We start from the raw sequence: 19,120 nt of genomic DNA, 5'->3' as shown, positions 1-19,120 counted from the left end.
ACGCCTTGCTGAAATGTGGCAGGAAATACCTGGCGCAGGTAGCACGTACGGGTATCTACGATCGGGATCGAACTTGACCGCTATTGTCGCCCTTCCGCGTCTTGCGCAAGTAAGCCAATCGCGATCGAGATTGCACCGTACGTCACTCGTACCACACCGCCGCAATACGGGAAAAATTGACCTGATAGGAAATCGTTTCAATAAGTTAAGTCTTCATTTCTACTCTGCTATCATATCAGTACAGCAATCTCTCCACCTATAAATGCTGGGAGTGTGGATGTTAACTCGCCACTCACACAGCAGTTATGGCTTAAGGTAACTAACGAAAAAAAAATAATAATAATGTGCACGCAGCATTGAAAGAGACTGCCATATCCTCACTTCTATAGAAAAGGGCAATATTCATTTTATTTGTGAACACATACATTAAACGAGACATGGGATTGGATGCAGTGCTCAATCTTTAGGTTGAGATCGTTCGCTGAGTATTCTTGCAACGAAGTGGTCGTCCACAAGATCTTTCATGTTCAATAGAGTTTTGTTAGCACAACCCAAATACGGGCACCTGCAAAGATAGAGAATAGATAAGTTCAATGATTCAATGCATAACATAACATACAGCCTTCCATTCGCAAAAACAAACAAAAGGCAAATTTAGTGACACGAATTGACTTTGTGCCCCTTAAAACATTAGCACATTCGTATTTAACGACCTTTCATTCAAGCTGAAGAGGCACAAAATGTGAAGAAGTCAGAAAACAGACCACTAGACATGTCCTGCATGCTTTCCAGTTTTAAGCGCTTTAAAGCATGGAACTAATCCCTACAACTCCACTTGTACTTTATGGACTAGAAAAATTTTTGCGCCCATCAATTCGCAAGGAAATAAACTCCGAGTGAGGCTGTTGCAGGGTCCATTTAAGAAAACCGTTCACACCTGTGCAAGGGCTGCACTATCAACTTGGCAGCACAAGTTTAACAAGACCTTGTCTGTTTTTGGACTTGAACTGTGGCATGCTTAATGCCATGAATAGAACAGAGACCATATTGATATGGAACAACCGCCACAGAGTGGCTGCATTGAAAAGGAGCAGGAATACTAAATGATTTAGACTGCCACAGTCACCACCTTGGGCGTCATTGCTTAAAGGGGCGCTGACACAAAATTTCGCGGCCGAGATAACCTGCTGGATCGATTCCCGTGTACGTGCGTGTACCATCTGCAAAATATCGACAGCGAATAAAGCTTGGAAGGTATTTTATATGAATTTCGAAGTTCGCGAGCGCGATCCAGCATTATAGGCCGCACCTAGTGCATTGACACCCTCGGAGGTGACCCGAGGTGACCCCCCTACTTCCCCTACGTAACCGTTGCAGCCGGTACAAGTTATGATGACGTCGTAGCCGCCATTTCTGTTTTGACGCGCTTCCCGACGAATCGCTCCTCGCTAGCGGGTCAAACCTGAAGTGATTGGCCACGTCGAAAATTTCTTCCATCCCCGCCGCAAGAAAATCGTCGCCATCAGACGACGATGAGCCCGACGACGACAGACCGCGCGGAAATGCGTCACTGTTCTGTGTGCTCACGTGACCGAGCGTTTCACTCGCTAGGTGGTGATAGTTGCACCCGGCGGCTTGTCGTTTTTGGAGCTCTGTCAAACCGAAACTGAGGCTGTGTCGGTAATGAGGAGCTTGTAATTAATTATCCGTCGCGCGCTGCAGCAAACGATGTGCCGTGTTATGACTAACAGGCCCCCAGCAACACATATCAAGACCCACAGAAAGCTAATGGCCGATAAAAGCAACGTGCGTAATTGAGGGTGCAGGGCCCCTTTAAGTGTAAAAATACTGTAAATCAAATTGTGCTTAAGCTACACGTAACATTATTGGCGAAGGTGGACGTTGCCCGTACCCACCATGAAGCTCTGAAGTGGCTGAAATGCTGAAAACCCTACTTCGGCTTCTGGTTTGGAACTTGGCCATCCCGTCCCCAATGGAGACTGTTGCTGTCGTTGGCACACGTTATGCCCGCATCAATATTGCTGATAGAAACGCTGCGTAGTTATTTTCAGCGCTACCAACCATTGCCTTCATGAACTCATTCTTGGTTTGGACTACACACCACCCATTCTGCCCTCATAGATTGTTCGATTGGCTATCTTCACCACTTGCCCATTCTTCCCGACCCAATTTGCCCTTTTCACGATGCCACGGTGCATACGCCTTTTGCCCTAGCGGAAAAGCCGCGAAACACATCTTGATCTCGGAGGCTTTTGTTCTGGCGATACCGGTTGTCCCGGCCCCTACCAAAACGGCAGATGGCAGCACAGGAAAATGAAAAAGGCGGGTCATTTAAGCTGCAAGATCTTATCTTTATTCAGTTCCCACCCAAATCAGTGACACAACTAAATTTTTTCTTCAGTGGCAGATTTACCTGACGGTAATTACGTGATCGCACCAATTCCTGCCATTATGCTTACTCATGGTGCTACCATTCTGCACACTGTGCTGACAATTACTGGCGATCGTGCCTGCTTTCCCATTCTCAATTTCGCACTAACCGTGCAAGTGCTCCCAGAAAGGATCCCCTTGACTAAAGTTAGGGCACTGCAAGATGATCTGGTCAAGTCCTTCTTAGAAAAAGATTGCTCCAGCTTAGCCAACGCCTCTATGTCATCCCATTGCAGTGCCATCAACATTGAGAAGATGGTATTCTGACCTTACAGCTGCTCAAGCAGAAGCTTTCTGCCGCATTCTTGAAGACTATCGAGACATTTTTTTACTTTGACTGTTGACCCTTAGGCCAAACATTGGTCGTGGCCCACCACATACTAATACTGGCGATGCAGACCACTCACTGACATCTATATCGTGTTTCTGTGTCGGAACAAACACTAATCCAACAGGAAGTAAAGAAGATGCTTGCAAAGGACATTATAGAGCCGCCCTCTAGTCCTCGGACTTCTCTTGTTGTACTTGCCAAACGAAGGAGGGAACGTGGCACTTATATGTAGATTCTCACCCACCTAAACAAAATCACACAACAAAACGACATTTAGTCTTTGCTCGTATAGACTGACGCTCTGCACTGCCTGTACGGTGGCAAGCTAGTTCTTTTCTTTTCGTTTGTTTCTTCTCAAGGAGGGGATCTTATACTGCCGCAACTTTCATCCTCGTGACCTTGACCTTCTTGCTCATCATCATGGCACACCTGCAGTTCAACTGTTCACCTCCAACTTCATGACGCTTCCTTGCTGGGCACTTGGGCATTTCGTGCACATACGACCGCACAAGCCGTCAATTCTTTTGGCCAGGTCTTGCTCACTCCATGCGACCTTACATCACTGCTTGGGAGCCCTGTCAATGCTGTAAAAAACCCTGTGCATTCTCAACTGGATGTCTTCAGCCAATTGTACAACCTGCCATGTTGTGTCTTGAGGTGTTTCGAACAATGTGCGTGCGAGAACCAGACATGTCTACACAATTGAGAGTCGTAGCATCAGGTCCCTTTATAGCTGATCGCAATCCCGATCAAAGCACATATTGCACCACCAATTGGGAGAAACACAGGCGGCAGCACAACATGCCTGAACCTTTTTCTTTGAGTTGGTCAAAATCCTTGGCCCATTTCCTCTCTCGTGCTTTGGAAATAAATGGGCTGCTGTCAATACCAACTCACACAAGCTCTTCCGACAAGTGGCACTGCCAACGTCGGCAACTTTTGCTCTAAAACATAATTTTAGTGCGCAGTGCTCCACACCATTTAATCAGTTGCCGTAGCTTTCTCTTAGCAGTCATTGAAGACATCCTATGCTCTTGCTCAACGAAGCACAAGTTCACCATATTGTACCACTCAGACGAACAGCCTCACAAACCACCTCAACCGCAACATCACCGACATGCTCTCGAAGTACATTGCAGCCAACCACCACGACTGGGATATAATCTACCATGCCGCTGCCATAGCTCAGCAAAAGACGTTGAGCTCACTGAGACTCACTCAAGAAATATAGTTGACGCTTAGGGCTCATTCGAACTCAGATTCGCCAAAAGCTTCCTCAACCAGACTCACTCGGACTCAAACTCACCAAAATATTGCTCACCCAGGCTCAGACTCACGGCTTGATCCGAGTCCGAGTGAGTCGGCTGATGAGTGAGTTTGTCGACCTATGGTCACTGTCAACTAGTCACCATTCTATCTCTTCTACAGCCAAGAATCCACTTTAGCCTTGGACACCTTGCTGTTGTCAGCAGGAAGTTTTGCCAGTGAATACGCCCGTAACACCATTGCACACGTCAATCACCAACACACATCTGCGAGCCTCGCAGGAGCTCAACAAACGGTGAAAGGTGGGCTAGTTGGTACATGTCTCAAAGGAGGGATTAACAGAGCAATCATGGGACAAAGAAAAGAAAACACGAGGATGGATGCTGCAAGGGCATCAGAGAGGCTTCTGATGGCCACCATCGAGATGCACACTTTTCTCCAGGTTGCCTGGTGCTTCTGCGGTAACCCTTCCACTGTGTCGAGATTTCCAAAAAGCTGCTGTTACGTTAAACCGGTCCATACTCAGTAATGCCACAAGTGACTGATGCCACATATGAGATCATACCCGCCAATTCCTCTGCGTTGTTGTCCGCTTCAAGTGACGTCAGTCACTGTAGTAAAACTAAAGCCCTACCACACATTTCTGACCACAGATGTGTAGACAGAGCGCCAGGACGGTGCTTGTACCAACGGGTTTCCATTCCGGATATTAAAGGAGTACTGACACGAATTTTAAAAATTTTCCGATTGTTGCTTTAAATAAAAATACTGGTGTCGAGAAACCTAAAACGAGTATTGTGGTGCCTGGAAATGCATCGTATATACTTTAATTACCACTACATTAAAAAGACACTTTCGGTTTCGATATCGAGGGGGCGGCTTCTCAGTGACGTTTCATGTCAGTATGATGTCACGGGGATACAGAAACTCGCGACGTACTAGAGGCAAATCCGTCATCTGTTCGTGGTGCACATAAACAACGATGAGTGAACTGTCGTCCAGTGACCCTGACAGTGCTTTCTGCGATTTGGGCTGCATGCAGGACGCAGGACTCGCAAACTCGGGGGAACTGTATTGACTCGTCGGGATAATGTCCACTGCAGTGGGGCTGGCCTGCAGATGCTCAGCGACGAAAACTTCAAAGTCAAATTAAAATATTTTACACGTGTTCTCCGACACCGGTGTGTGGACAGTGTTGACACTGCATACCAAGGAAACGGAAAATGTCCCTTTTGCGATGTCTCAAAATCGTGTCAGAACTCCTTTAAACAGGAAGACAATGTGTTTCGGATTGCCAGACAGTTACCATCTCAGCCACCTCTGCTTAAAGGGGCCTTGCAACACTTTTTGAGCATGGTCAGAAAATGCTGCCGATCGGTAGTCAAGGGTCCTGAGAACTCGTCAGCCAAACATTATAGCGCGGCATGCAGCCTAGAATTTACAATTAATTCCCAAAGTCAGCTAGAAATCGCTCGCTCTTCTCTCAACAAATGATGCCATAATCCAAAATGAACACGTCATAAACACAAAGTCCACGGCCATTGGCTTATTTGAGCATCTTGAGCTGCAAAGTTACTGCGGCTGCCGCAAAATGTCGCGATGTGCCCGTGCTCGCGCCCTCACAGTCACACTGAAAGTAAGCTGCGCATTCAAAGAAAACAAAAAGTGCACAAGGTCATGACACACACTGACGAACGGACGTAGCTTGTTGCCCCTTTGTCACCCCCCAGCACAGCTTTCAGCGCGCTCGCTGGTACGAAAGAAGAGAGAAAGTGCTTGAAGTGTGTGACGAATCCCTGTAACTTCACTCATACTTGATGGATTCAAAAACTTTTGCGGCAGTCGATTCGAGAGGCAATAAACTTCTTTAATGAAGTCATTTGATGATTACTTGGAAGAGTGCTGCAGGGTAACTTTAAGTGTATGTATTGTAAAAAGACTTGTGCTTAAAGGGACACTAAAGGCAAATAACAATTTATGTCAGAGTGAAAGCCCAATGTATGACAACTTCTAAAACGGCAATATTATCAACAGCAGTGCCCTACTTACCGAGAAATTAAGCTAAATGTATCACATGATGAGCGCCACGAGTGGGACATTTTCGAAGTGATCCCGATGACGTATGGAAGTCGGCCTACAATAAATCACTAGTAATCAAACTAGCAGCAGTAAAAAAAGAACATTCCGAGCATCAAAAGACGTAATAAAATGCTGTTTGTTCGTTTCCGCTTGATTCATGGAAAACAAAACCTCCGTGGCGTTGCCATGGGGAACGGCGCGCGTGGTTCAAAGGTTCCGTTTTCGCCGAACTGCGCCTCGCCCGTCTCAGTGGTAGTTTCGGGATCGCGTACTGCCGTGCGTGTTTCGCGCGCTCGTGAAAGTCGCTCTGACAGAAAGTTCGACAAAATGCCGCATTCGTGTGATATTGCCGGATGCCCGAATGGTGCACAACGCCAGTGCTGCAGCAAGGAAACCGGTGTGTCTTTTCACTGGGTGCCACGGAATGAACCCTTACGCTCGAAGTGGCTTAGTGTCATGCCATTGCGCCAGTGTGCTAAACAGTCAAAACCTCTGCGTGTGTGCTCGCTGCACTTTCGTACTGAGGATTACGAGACCAACCGCAACTTGGTGAAGGCTTTGAATGTGCCCATCCGAGCAAGTCTTTGCCGCAGCGCCGTTGTTGCTACTGTGGGTCCCGCTACTTCCGCTCGGCTGCTACTAGTGTCGGCGGCCGCGCAGTAAAAGCGGGCAACGTTGGGCACGGCAGCAGTGACGTATGAAAGTCATATTTTCAGGCGGGAGATTTGAAGCGCGCTAACGCGATGCGGACCACTAAAAACGTGATTTTATTTCAAAATAAGCACTTCCTTGGCACAAAAGCAGCACTACGAGGTTTCTGGACCGCTATTTCAACAATCAACGTCGACTTAATATTTGCCTTTAGTGTCCCTTTAAGCTACACGTAACAATGTCAATGAGTACCTAAATAAGTCTGACCAGTGGCTACAGCTACAGTAGTGAGGACTGATGGGCAACAGATGTATGGCATGCATGCATAAAGAAACTAATGTGTTACACTGTAGTACTATTCTCTTGTAGTATGGATGGAATGCAAGAATTATGCATAACCACAATAATAAATTGATCAATATGGTGCACCCCCATCACACCACATCATGACCGTAAAAAAAGTGCTACCTTTACATGTGTACACGGTAATTTGCTCAACAACCACCATTTAACTGTTGCTGCAGCATGTTAAAGGGGCCCTGCAACACTTTTTGAGCATGGTCAGAAAATGCTGCCGATCGGTAGTCAAGGGTCCTGAGAACTCGTCAGCCAAACATTATAGCGCGGCATGCAGCCTAGAATTTACAATTAATTCCCAAAGTCAGCTAGAAATCGCTCGCTCTTCTCTCAACAAATGATGCCATAATCCAAAATGAACACGTCATAAACACAAAGTCCACGGCCATTGGCTTATTTGAGCATCATGAGCTGCAAAGTTACTGCGGCTGCCGCAAAATGTCGCGATGTGCCCGTGCTCGCGCCCTCACAGTCACACTGAAAGTAAGCTGCGCATTCAAAGAAAACAAAAAGTGCACAAGGTCATGACACACACTGACGAACGGACGTAGCTTGTTGCCCCTTTGTCACCCCCCAGCACAGCTTTCAGCGCGCTCGCTGGTACGAAAGAAGAGAGAAAGTGCTTGAAGTGTGTGACGAATCCCTGTAACTTCACTCATACTTGATGGATTCAAAAACTTTTGCGGCAGTCGATTCGAGAGGCAATAAACTTCTTTAATGAAGTCATTTGATGATTACTTGGAAGAGTGCTGCAGGGTAACTTTAAGTGTATGTATTGTAAAAAGACTTGTGCTTAAAGGGACACTAAAGGCAAATAACAATTTATGTCAGAGTGAAAGCCCAATGTATGACAACTTCTAAAACGGCAATATTATCAACAGCAGTGCCCTACTTACCGAGAAATTAAGCTAAATGTATCACATGATGAGCGCCACGAGTGGGACATTTTCGAAGTGATCCCGATGACGTATGGAAGTCGGCCTACAATAAATCACTAGTAATCAAACTAGCAGCAGTAAAAAAAGAACATTCCGAGCATCAAAAGACGTAATAAAATGCTGTTTGTTCGTTTCCGCTTGATTCATGGAAAACAAAACCTCCGTGGCGTTGCCATGGGGAACGGCGCGCGTGGTTCAAAGGTTCCGTTTTCGCCGAACTGCGCCTCGCCCGTCTCAGTGGTAGTTTCGGGATCGCGTACTGCCGTGCGTGTTTCGCGCGCTCGTGAAAGTCGCTCTGACAGAAAGTTCGACAAAATGCCGCATTCGTGTGATATTGCCGGATGCCCGAATGGTGCACAACGCCAGTGCTGCAGCAAGGAAACCGGTGTGTCTTTTCACTGGGTGCCACGGAATGAACCCTTACGCTCGAAGTGGCTTAGTGTCATGCCATTGCGCCAGTGTGCTAAACAGTCAAAACCTCTGCGTGTGTGCTCGCTGCACTTTCGTACTGAGGATTACGAGACCAACCGCAACTTGGTGAAGGCTTTGAATGTGCCCATCCGAGCAAGTCTTTGCCGCAGCGCCGTTGTTGCTACTGTGGGTCCCGCTACTTCCGCTCGGCTGCCGCGCAGTAAAAGCGGGCAACGTTGGGCACGGCAGCAGTGACGTATGAAAGTCATATTTTCAGGCGGGAGATTTGAAGTGCGCTAACGCGATGCGGACCACTAAAAACGTGATTTTATTTCAAAATAAGCACTTCCTTGGCACAAAAGCAGCACTACGAGGTTTCTGGACCGCTATTTCAACAATCAACGTCGACTTAATATTTGCCTTTAGTGTCCCTTTAAGCTACACGTAACAATGTCAATGAGTACCTAAATAAGTCTGACCAGTGGCTACAGCTACAGTAGTGAGGACTGATGGGCAACAGATGTATGGCATGCATGCATAAAGAAACTAATGTGTTACACTGTAGTACTATTCTCTTGTAGTATGGATGGAATGCAAGAATTATGCATAACCACAATAATAAATTGATCAATATGGTGCACCCCCATCACACCACATCATGACCGTAAAAAAAGTGCTACCTTTACATGTGTACACGGTAATTCGCTCAACAACCACCATTTAACTGTTGCTGCAGCATGTTAAAGGGGCCCTGCAACACTTTTTGAGCATGGTCAGAAAATGCCGCCGATCGGTAGTCAAGGCTCCTGAGAACACACGAGCCAAACATTATAGCACAGTGCGCAGTCTGGAATTTAGAATTCATTCTCAAAGTCAACTAGAAATTGCTTCCTCTTCTCTCTAAAAATGATGCCATATACCTAAATTACTGCACCATATACCCGAAGTCAACGGCCGTAGGCTGATTTGAACATCATGAGATGCATAGTTACCATGGCCACCACGTGCCTGTGCGCGCTTTCGCAATCACATTGATGGCGTCTTGATGGCATATTCAGATGGTCGTTTTCGAGTGCTCTGGAGGGCTCTGAAAAGTGGCCGCGCGTTTGGGCGGTAGAAGTCGAGCGCTCTGACTAAGTTTGGATGGTTCTTTCAGATCGTCAGCCTCCCACTCAGAGCACTCCCAACCGCTCTTACTTGAAAGTGAGAGTGTTGGCGCGATCTGACTGAGAGGACATGTCACGTGACACTAAACGCCGTGGTTGTTGACAAGTGACAACACCAGTGCGCGTTTATTTAGCATTTACACCTTCGGGAGTTTCGAAGCTAAACATTGTTAAAAGCATCGTGCGGGTTTGTTGGATTGTGTCCGTGCCATTTTCATGTATTCAACAAGACTTAGCTGCATCATGTCGAAGCGGAGGCGGCTACGAAAGGCGCAAGAATCATCAGTGCTGCTTTTACAGCATTTCGCAACCAAAGGCCCTAAAGGTAGCAGCTCGTACAACAACACCAAACTGATGCAAACAAGTTCGCGGAGCTATCGCTGCGTTGAGGTAATTCAGGGCTGGACGTCGCCATTTGTTGACGTCGCGCACGAATGTTTGTTTACATGGGGGCTTCCTGCGTTGCCCTGAGATTGTTAAAGGGACACTAAAGGCAAATAACAATTTATGTCAGAGTGAAAGCCCAATGTATGACAACTTCTAAAACGGCAATATTATCAACAGCAGTGCCCTACTTACCGAGAAATTAAGCTAAATGTATCACATGATGAGCGCCACGAGTGGGACATTTTCGAAGTGATCCCGATGACGTATGGAAGTCGGCCTACAATAAATCACTAGTAATCAAACTAGCAGCAGTAAAAAAAGAACATTCCGAGCATCAAAAGACGTAATAAAATGCTGTTTGTTCGTTTCCGCTTGATTCATGGAAAACAAAACCTCCGTGGCGTTGCCATGGGGAACGGCGCTCGTGATTCAAAGGTTCCGTTTTCGCTGAACTGCGCCTCGCCCGTCTCAGTGGTAGTTTCGGGATCGCGTACTGCCGTGCGTGTTTTGCGCGCTCGTGAAAGTCGCTCTGACAGAAAGTTCGACAAAATGCCGCATGCGTGTGATATTGCCGGATGCCCGAATGGTGCACAACACCAGTGCTGCAGCAAGGAAACCGGTCTGTCTTTTCACTGGGTGCCGCGGAATGAACCCTTACGCTCGAAGTGGCTTAGTGTCATGCCATTGCGCCAGTGTGCTAAACAGTCAAAACCTCTGCGTGTGTGCTCGCTGCACTTTCGTACTGAGGATTACGAGACCAACCGCAACTTGGTGAAGGCTTTGAATGTGCCCATCCGAGCAAGTCTTTGCCGCAGCGCCGTTGTTGCTACTGTGGGTCCCGCTACTTCCGCTCGGCTGCTACTAGTGTCGTCGGCCGCGCAGTAAAAGCGGGCAACGTTGGGCACGGCAGCAGTGACGTATGAAAGTCGTATTTTCAGGCGGGAGATTTGAAGCGCGCTAACGCGATGCGGACCACTAAAAACGTGATTTTATTTCAAAATAAGCACTTCCTTGGCACAAAAGCACCACTACGAGGTTTCTGGACCGCTATTTCAACAATCAACGTCGACTTAATATTTGCCTTTAGTGTCCCTTTAATGCATTCGGTTGGTACACTGCGCCTCCCACTCAGATTGCGAGCTGTGCTCGAATCTGCCGACTCTGAGCCAGAGAACCAGAGCTGCAAACTGAACACATCATGAAAGTACCGTATTTACTCGATTCTACCGCGCCCTCGATTGTAACGCGCACCCGTTTTCCGCGACCAAAAAAAAAAAAAAAGTAATACATCGATTGTAACGCGCACCCATTTTTCGTGAGAGAAAAGAACAAAAAAAGTCCGTAGGAGTCAAACTTCGCACATTCAGAAGAACATGTATTTGGGTTTTAGAAAACTAAAGTTTCAAAAAAGTAAAACACAAAGTCAAAAAGCGGGCCTTGCCGCTAAAACTGTCACCACTACGGCGGCGATACGAGTCGCGTAATGGATCAGTCCTCGTCGCTGTCGGACAATTTCTTGTCGCTGTCAACGCTCTTCGATTTCGGGAAACCGGCCCTTGTTTGGTCCACTGAAACCTTTTCGTGAAGCTTTGCTGTAAAAAATCTGCTTCTGTTTGCGCCAGTCTCGCACGCACGTTTCGGGAACTCCGAACTATATCCGAACGACCGCGATGCGGCCCGATTTCCGTCCGTCTCTCTGCACATGTAATAACCATTCTTTTAAATGCGGCATCGTGGTACACTCGTCGAGTATTTAGAGTCGGCACTTCCATGCCGTCGATGCGAACGCAGAACAGGATTACAATCTCCTCAGCACACGTACGAACTGAAAAAATGGCAGAAATCGTAGGAGGCGGCCATTTTGAAATGTCGATGGCAATACGATAACCGAGTTTCTTTTTTTTTCGGTACTCGATTCTAACGCGCATGCGATTTTTGGACTCGTTTTTCCGGAAAAAAGGTGCGCGTTAGATTCGAGTAAATACGGTAAGCCGCACACTCGAAGAAAGAAAGAAAAAGTGCTCAAGGTCATGATGCGCGCTGATGAAGAGACGCATCTTCTTGCCCCCTTGTGATCCCCCTCCCTGCGTAGCTTTCAGTGTGCTCGCTAGTACGAAAGGAGAAAGAAAGCGCTTGAAGCGTGCAACAAATCCCTGTGACTCCCCTCGTGCTTGACGGATTCTAAAAATTTTTGCGGCAGTCAATTCGTGAGGCAATAAGCTATTTCAGTGAAGCCATTGGACGATTACTTGGAAAATTGTTATGAGGGCCCCTTTAAGATTTACCATGGAAATGCGAGCGCAGCCTTATCACTTGTTGTAAACAGCGCCAAGAAGACATGGACAAGAAAGAGAAGAGACAGATTTCCGTGGCACAATCAACAATGAATGACCTGTACCAACTAGCTTGCGCCCATTCTCTTCTAAGCATTATCACCCACTTGTTTCTACACTGCTCTTCTTCATGGCCCGCTATATTTTGTAGCGTACACCATTGGCAAGGGTGCATGTGCTCAGGCACAGGCATGTGCTTTCCCATTACTGTGTGAGGACTCATGCCGAAAATTCCAAGCTGATATTTGTATGCAAAGGTCCCTGTGTAACTACCCTTTGCATCATGGCATCGTAACACACACCTCCTGGGGAATGAAGTCAAAAACTAGTTCATAAAAATGTTATTGCAGCAAATTAAAAATGAAATCACTTTTCTCCTTAGTTTCCCCATAATGTGGCACTTCTCAATATTGCTTCACATTGTTACTGATGAGGCTAGTATACCTAGGGTGTCGGGTGCCTTTGATGTAGACGCTGATGCTGCTTTTGTCATAGATGTGGCCACACTTCGTGTTCTTCACGGGCACTTCGATGTCCTTCTGGGTGATGGGGTCCTTCCATTGAGTGTTCCCGAGGTCCTCAGTCATAATAATGTCATCAGCGCCTTGGGATGATGTAACTTCTAAAAGGAAAAGCATTAAGTCAAAATCAGGAAGAATAAATAGGCATGAAGAGCAATTATTTGCGTAAGTGGGTGGTACGTGCCAAAGGCCAACAGTGCAGAAATGACACAGATCAAGAAGAGGTTTGTTGTGCTAGTTCATCGGCTTTATCTGTACTGTTAGCCTTTGAAATAGGCCTAGGCACGGCATGTAACAAAAAGCCAAGATAACCGCTAGTCATTAAGAGTAATATAGTAGACTCTCATTAAACAGAACCTGAAGGGACCAGGAAACCTGTTTAAGAGGAGTTCCGTTCACTGAGAGATGAACAGGGGTGCAGAATTCAGGTATGGAATTAACCATACCTGAATTCTGCAGCAGTTCCGTTTAAGAGATTTCCATTTACTGAAAGTCTACTGTAGACTGGATTCCAAGAGAAGGCAAGCGCATGAGGGGCAGCAAGAAAGTTAGGTGGGCAGATGAGATTAAAGGGACATCAAAGTGAAACGTTAAATCAGTTTACACAGATGAAGTGTTCTTTCATAACTCTATTCCATCGATTTTGCCATCATATGATACTTATTAGAATAAGAAAGGAAGGTTGAAGTTTCATTCTTTAATTTTGTATTAAAACTTCAGCACGGGAACATCACTGTCACAAACTTCAAAGTCTTTCTGTACATTTTCGCCACAAATATTTCAATGAAACTTTCAGAAACTTTCTATGGTAGGATTTTCGGTCCCTTAGAACACAATGTCAACAATTTTCAGGGATAAACGATTACCTAGGCCCTAGCAGATCAAGGTGGCGTCGCCACTGTATTTTCTTTTGGCGCGCTATTTTGCTTATCAAGCATCTTGTTGCGGTAAGATTGATGCTTTCGGTATCGTGAAATTGCAATTTACTAATACGAAAAAAAAAAAAATCTTTTTTCTCTTTGGTATCCCCTGAAGAAGTTGGTGGTAATAACGTGGCCACAGCAAGCACGGGACTAGGTTAATTGGTGAAACATGGGAGAAGCCGTTGCCCTGCAGTGGGCGTAGTCAGGATGATGATGATGATGATGGAGGCATTGGATCTCAAAAAAATACTGGCGAGCCTCAGGGCATCCTGTATAAGTTAATGCAGCTGCTTTTTTGTGGATCAGGCTTGGTCTCATAGTCCACGATGGGCTGCTTCGCTAGGACTCTTAAACGGACCCTGCAACACTTTTTTAGCATGGTCAGAAAACACTGCCGATCGGTAGTCGAGGCTCCTGAGAACACGTGAGCCAAACATTATAGCGCAGCACGCGGCCTGGAACTTACAATTAATTCTGGAAGTCAGCTAGAAACCGCTCGCTCTTCTCTCTACAAATGATGCCATTTACCAAATTACTGTGCCATGAACCCAAGTCCATGGACGTTGGCTGATTTCAGCATGGCGAGCTGCATAGTTAGCGTGGCGTGCGATCACACTGAAAATAAGCCGCGCGTTCGAAGAGATAATAAAAACAGAGTGCTCAAAGTCATGAAGGGACGTGTCTTCTTGCCCTCTTGTCAACCCCTTCCCTGCGTAGCTTTCAGCACGCTCGCTGGTACGAGAAGAGAGGAAAAGCGCTTAAAGCGTGCAGCGAATCCCTGTAACTCTGCTCGTACTTGACGGATTCTAAAAATTTTTGCGGCAGTCGATTCGTGAGGAAATAAACTCTTTTAAGACAAAAGTGTTGCAAGGCCCCTTTAAGATGGTACATGGGAGCAGGAAATTCCAATGCTTTGGCCCTTGCTTCCAGTTACTTGGAAGTCCACTAGAGACACAACTCGTTGAGTGGTCACGATGTATGACGTCATGATGTATGTACTAGACAGGAACAAAACTGGTTTGCAGGAAAGCTGTCATTACGTGTTGTGGTGTCTGAAAAAGAGCGCTGCTCTCAGAACAAACGGACACAGTAACGCCGTCAAACAAACCAACAAACACGTGTACATTTATTAAACACTGCTTTTACATCACGTCGAGCTCGCCAGCCGAATCTAATACATAACTAATAACATGCTTCGATAATGCCAATACAATACACAGAAAACATAACAAACATAAGCAACATAACGCATATACAAGGTACCGCGAATGCGGCGTCACCGACGTTTGACTCACCACGAGGGGTCCATAGGAAATGAGCCCATGGACCCACAGCGGGAGACGTCCGTCTGCGAAGGCTGCCAAACCCCAACAAAAACTCAATGCTGTTTTCTGCACGCCAGTCTATCCTCACCAACAGGGCGGCGCGACTGTGCCACCTTACAACGCGCGATCACAGCGCCACCTCTCGTTCGGCGGCTGTTAAACCTAACTGTGGCTAATCCGCGAGATGCACGTGCGCCATGAGGCGCGAACAGCTTACAGGGGGTGATAGCATCCCCACAGTGTGTGTAGCAATGCCTTTTCCAAGCTTTCCTGCCAAACACTGGAGTGACTGAGTAACCTGTCGGAAGATAACAACCACGATATTCAAGGCATAAACATGACAAGATCTCATACCTTCCTCGGCTCTGCTAGTAATCCGGAGGACATCCTTGTACGCCATGTGATTGGCCGCATTTCCTTGTCGCTGTTTAGCAGCTTCATAAGCGGAGGCAAGCTCTCGCTTCCAATCCAGTTGCTGACCTGCTTCAGTAGCCTGCCGGGCCTGAAATTGTGGCCAGAAACAATCGAAGAATGTTGTCAAACTCACTGAACCTGCTGCATATCTCCATGCCATTCGTGAACCTGCGAATCCTTATTGTCACATCAGTAAACACAAGAAGTTACAATCTTTCTGGCACCCACAAGCCTGAAGGAAACTATGCCACAGTGTAGGGCTGAGCCTGACGACAGATGAGTGTCCGCATAGCATGTCACTCCGGTTCCCAGATACACCCACAGACAGCGCAACTGCCTCGACCACGGAGCCGCAGCTCCAGCTGTTTCTGCAAATTTCACACTGGGTGAAACTAGGGTAAGCTTTTTATCGCAGTTGTAGCCTCCTCTACAACCGTAGCAATCCCTAAAATCTTGGCCTGCAACGTTATTGCAAGGGCTATCAAACAAGAGACACCACTTGACTCGGGTGCATCAGTTATCAATGGGGCGCCATTGTTTGAATATTGCTGCATGTCAGAAACACAGAGGATGAAAAGCACTGATCAAGAGCAGCAGTAGTTGGGGCAGTTTTTTTAATACTGTGCACTAAAGACTTGTTCCCCTTTCTGCCTTCCTGAAACGTGGGTATACACTCATATCATCATCCTCACAACACCACAGATGCGGCAGTTGTCACCCTCTGAAGGAAGCATTGTCCTGACATGCAACTTGAGCATATGATTGTGCTCCAGATGCCAAAGTGCACGTACCCACAACAAATGAAAGCAACTTTCACTGTAGTTCACATCGTTCTGGTGTTGGATCACTCATTATGGCCCAAAGTATTATCTGAGGAGTTTTTTTAAAAGTCACCGATGGTGCATTGATATTGTCACAACACGTAAAGAACAGGACCATGGCGCGACAGGGAAAGACCAGGTCTGTATTCAGAGATGTTCATAAGAGAAGAAGCTCCAACGTCTTCTTCCTCAGAAGAATAGCGGTTGCTGCTCGTGTTCCTCCCATCGTTATCCTCTGTCGTCTTGCTGGCTTTTAATCATGACAATATTGTGACAAGCCCACACACTCTCGCTGGGCATCGCACTACATATGCAGCAATACATTTGGACCTTGTTCACCAGGCTTGGGCAAGCGTCTTCCGGGGACTCAACCATTTCTTTAGAACAGGGAGAGTTCTCTTGCCAGCAGTATATAGTGCTGTGCCATAGTAGTAAAACAGCGTAAAATAACTGCTGATATGAGTCAGATGTTGGAATAAGTTCTGCCTTAACGTTTGGGTTAAAGTCGGAGCGCAGAACCAAAACGATTCACTAGTGCACAACACAATGCGAAAGATGTTTCCCTGCATGATTTTGCTTCACTTTTCAACAGCGACAGGGTAACAATATAATAACTGTCGGGGTTTTACATCCCAAAAGCATGATATGATTATGAGTGACGCCGTAGTTGGGGGGGCTCCGGAAATTTCGACCACCTGGAGTTCTTTAATGTGCACCTAAATCAGCAGCGAGAGTGTGGCACCATCAGAAACAGTTGATGACTTCACAGCACTTTTTCGTATAAAATATCAGGTATGCACTCAACATCCACACCAAAAGTTGTCGCATATAAGCTAATGACTTGTTTTAGAGTCACTTGTCACTGTAATAAACAAATGATCTGTTTTTATGCTGTATTACATTTGCTCGATGTACAATACATAACTTGCAAGTGACGTCAGCTCCTGTCTTCTGTCCGCCATCGCCGAGCACATACATCTCAGTGACCGCGCTGTGTTGACGTTCGTGCGCGCGTTTTGATTGTTTGCCTTGCGCTTATGACGAACGAGAATAGTCCAGGACATTATGCAAGCTGCAGTGTCGTCAGTGGTTCACACGTAATGGTTGAAACAACTTCGCACGAGTCACCTACAGCGGCACTCTTCGCCGCCTGCATTTTGCAGCGCTCAAACTGCACAGATTTCGTCGCTGATTGCAGCATAAAACCATGGCCCAATAATATGTTTGGCGCCCAGTCAGTCGGGGTTCGTTTCACCGAAGAGCTAAGAGGGCCTCCCGAAAATCAAGGCGCGATTGCTGCGTTCAATTCGGTGCTTCACGTTTCGACAAAAATTGACCTTGCGCATAACTCCGTGGTGATACACTCGGCGAAAAGGTGAGGAGATTCGGAAGCACAGCCTGCCTGTTATGAAGTGACACGCACACACACAAACGTTGTGCAACGTCTGAGGTCCTTCCTGCTTACGCGCGCATACGCCATGTGCTCCGCTTATCTGACAGCTCTTTCGTGCGCACGGGTTTTTGATCACGTTTGGAAAACGGTACATCCCCGCATCTGGTCTTTTTTTTTTATTATTGATTTACACTTCTCGTGCAGCAGCCAAATATCGCGCAAATCGCCGTTGCGATGTGCAGCGTTGACGGGATACGCGAGAGCCGCACAGCTTGAGTCGGTGTCGTCTGCTGCCATGTGCTCGGTAATGGCGGCGCATGCCTGCGAAATCGTATCCCAGAGTTCCGCGGTGTGACGTAGTTGCAAGTTATGTATAACGAGCAAAATATACCTGTATTTTAAGGTGTGAAGCTGCTTCCACAAAACTGGCGGCGTCGTATTCTTCCTTGATCACAGCCTCGGTGTAACTTTTCAACGCCTCCACGTCTTCGTTTACGCTGTCACCTGAGCAGGGGCAGTGATACAATCAAAAACTGTCACGTCAACGAACACACGTGCATCGACGCATTTTGTTGGACGCGTCGGTCATACATCATAAAACAAGGCACTAAGCAAAATAAACATGGACTGCGGCCGTCCTCGTTCTGTTCTCATCCATGCTTCTTTTGCGAAGCACCTTATTTAATGACACACGTGCACCATCCATCTAAAACCGCTTCGCGACTGACACGGGTACACAGGGCACACTACTGATGTCTCCGAATCTTATCGCAATCTCTTGAGGCGCAAATAGGGTCGAATTTTTTGGCTGATGGAATCGGAGAGCCCCAACTACTTTAATAATAATAACTGTAGGGGTCTTCCGTCCCAAAACGTCGATATGATCACGAGGGACGTCGTAGCGGAGGGCTCCGGAAATTTCGATCACCTGGTGTTCTTTAACGTGCACCTCTATCCCCGGGATAAACTCTTCCTTTAGGTTATTGAGTGCATACTATTTTAACCACACGACCCCGCAATTCAAGTGGGAAACAGTCTGCATACGATACACTCAGTAGGCTACGACAGTTCATGAAAACAAAACTTCAAAGCGTACCTGTCCCTACACTGCAGATATCCACAGCAACGCCGCGTATCACGTCCATTCCCTGCACCACATAACTGTTCAATCTCTTCAGGTCGTCAACAGCCATGTCAAAAGGCGTGAAAGATGCCATGGTGCCTAATAACATCAATCACACAGAAGAAATACGCGCGTCAAAAATTAACAATTTACACTAAACTAAGACAAATGAAACAACCACTCATCTTACGTGAGGGTAATAATAAGCGCCACTAAATTCAAACATGAGA

At 46.7% G+C, this 19,120-nt stretch overlaps 1 protein-coding gene across 2 annotated transcripts; it reads right to left on the bottom strand.

The window, feature by feature from the left end:
- Positions 1–381: 381 nt before the first annotated feature.
- LOC119396413 (uncharacterized) lies at positions 382–19,015 on the bottom strand. Of its 2 annotated transcripts, none has more exons than XM_037663622.2 (5): positions 18,864–19,015; positions 18,159–18,271; positions 15,494–15,641; positions 12,815–12,992; positions 382–565 (listed from the first exon to the last, which is right to left on the bottom strand). In XM_037663622.2, exons 1-5 carry the CDS (start codon positions 18,997–18,999, stop codon positions 457–459), a joined length of 684 nt encoding a protein of 227 aa, XP_037519550.1. In that variant the 5' UTR covers positions 19,000–19,015; the 3' UTR covers positions 382–456. The 2 variants fall into 2 exon arrangements, with proteins under 2 accessions (XP_037519550.1, XP_049273039.1); XM_049417082.1 differs by having other exon boundaries at positions 12,815–12,989.
- Positions 19,016–19,120: the final 105 nt, after the last annotated feature.

This window comes from Rhipicephalus sanguineus, chromosome 6 (genome assembly GCF_013339695.2).
Source record: "Rhipicephalus sanguineus isolate Rsan-2018 chromosome 6, BIME_Rsan_1.4, whole genome shotgun sequence".
NCBI classification, from domain to species: Eukaryota; Metazoa; Arthropoda; class Arachnida; order Ixodida; family Ixodidae; genus Rhipicephalus; species Rhipicephalus sanguineus.
The sequence above is the reverse complement of the archived record's forward strand: the minus strand, read 5'-3'. Positions and strand labels throughout refer to the sequence as shown.

Coding starts and splice junctions, on each gene's coding strand:
- LOC119396413 (XM_037663622.2), bottom strand. CDS start 18,999: ATGTTATTAGGCACCATGGCATCTTTCACGCCTTTTGACATGGCTGTT. Junction 18,272..18,863: donor TATCTGCAGTGTAGGGACAG/GTACGCTTTGAA, acceptor GCCCCTGCTCAG/GTGACAGCGTAAACGAAGAC. Junction 15,642..18,158: donor CTTCACACCTTAAAATACAG/GTATATTTTGCT, acceptor CCACAATTTCAG/GCCCGGCAGGCTACTGAAGC.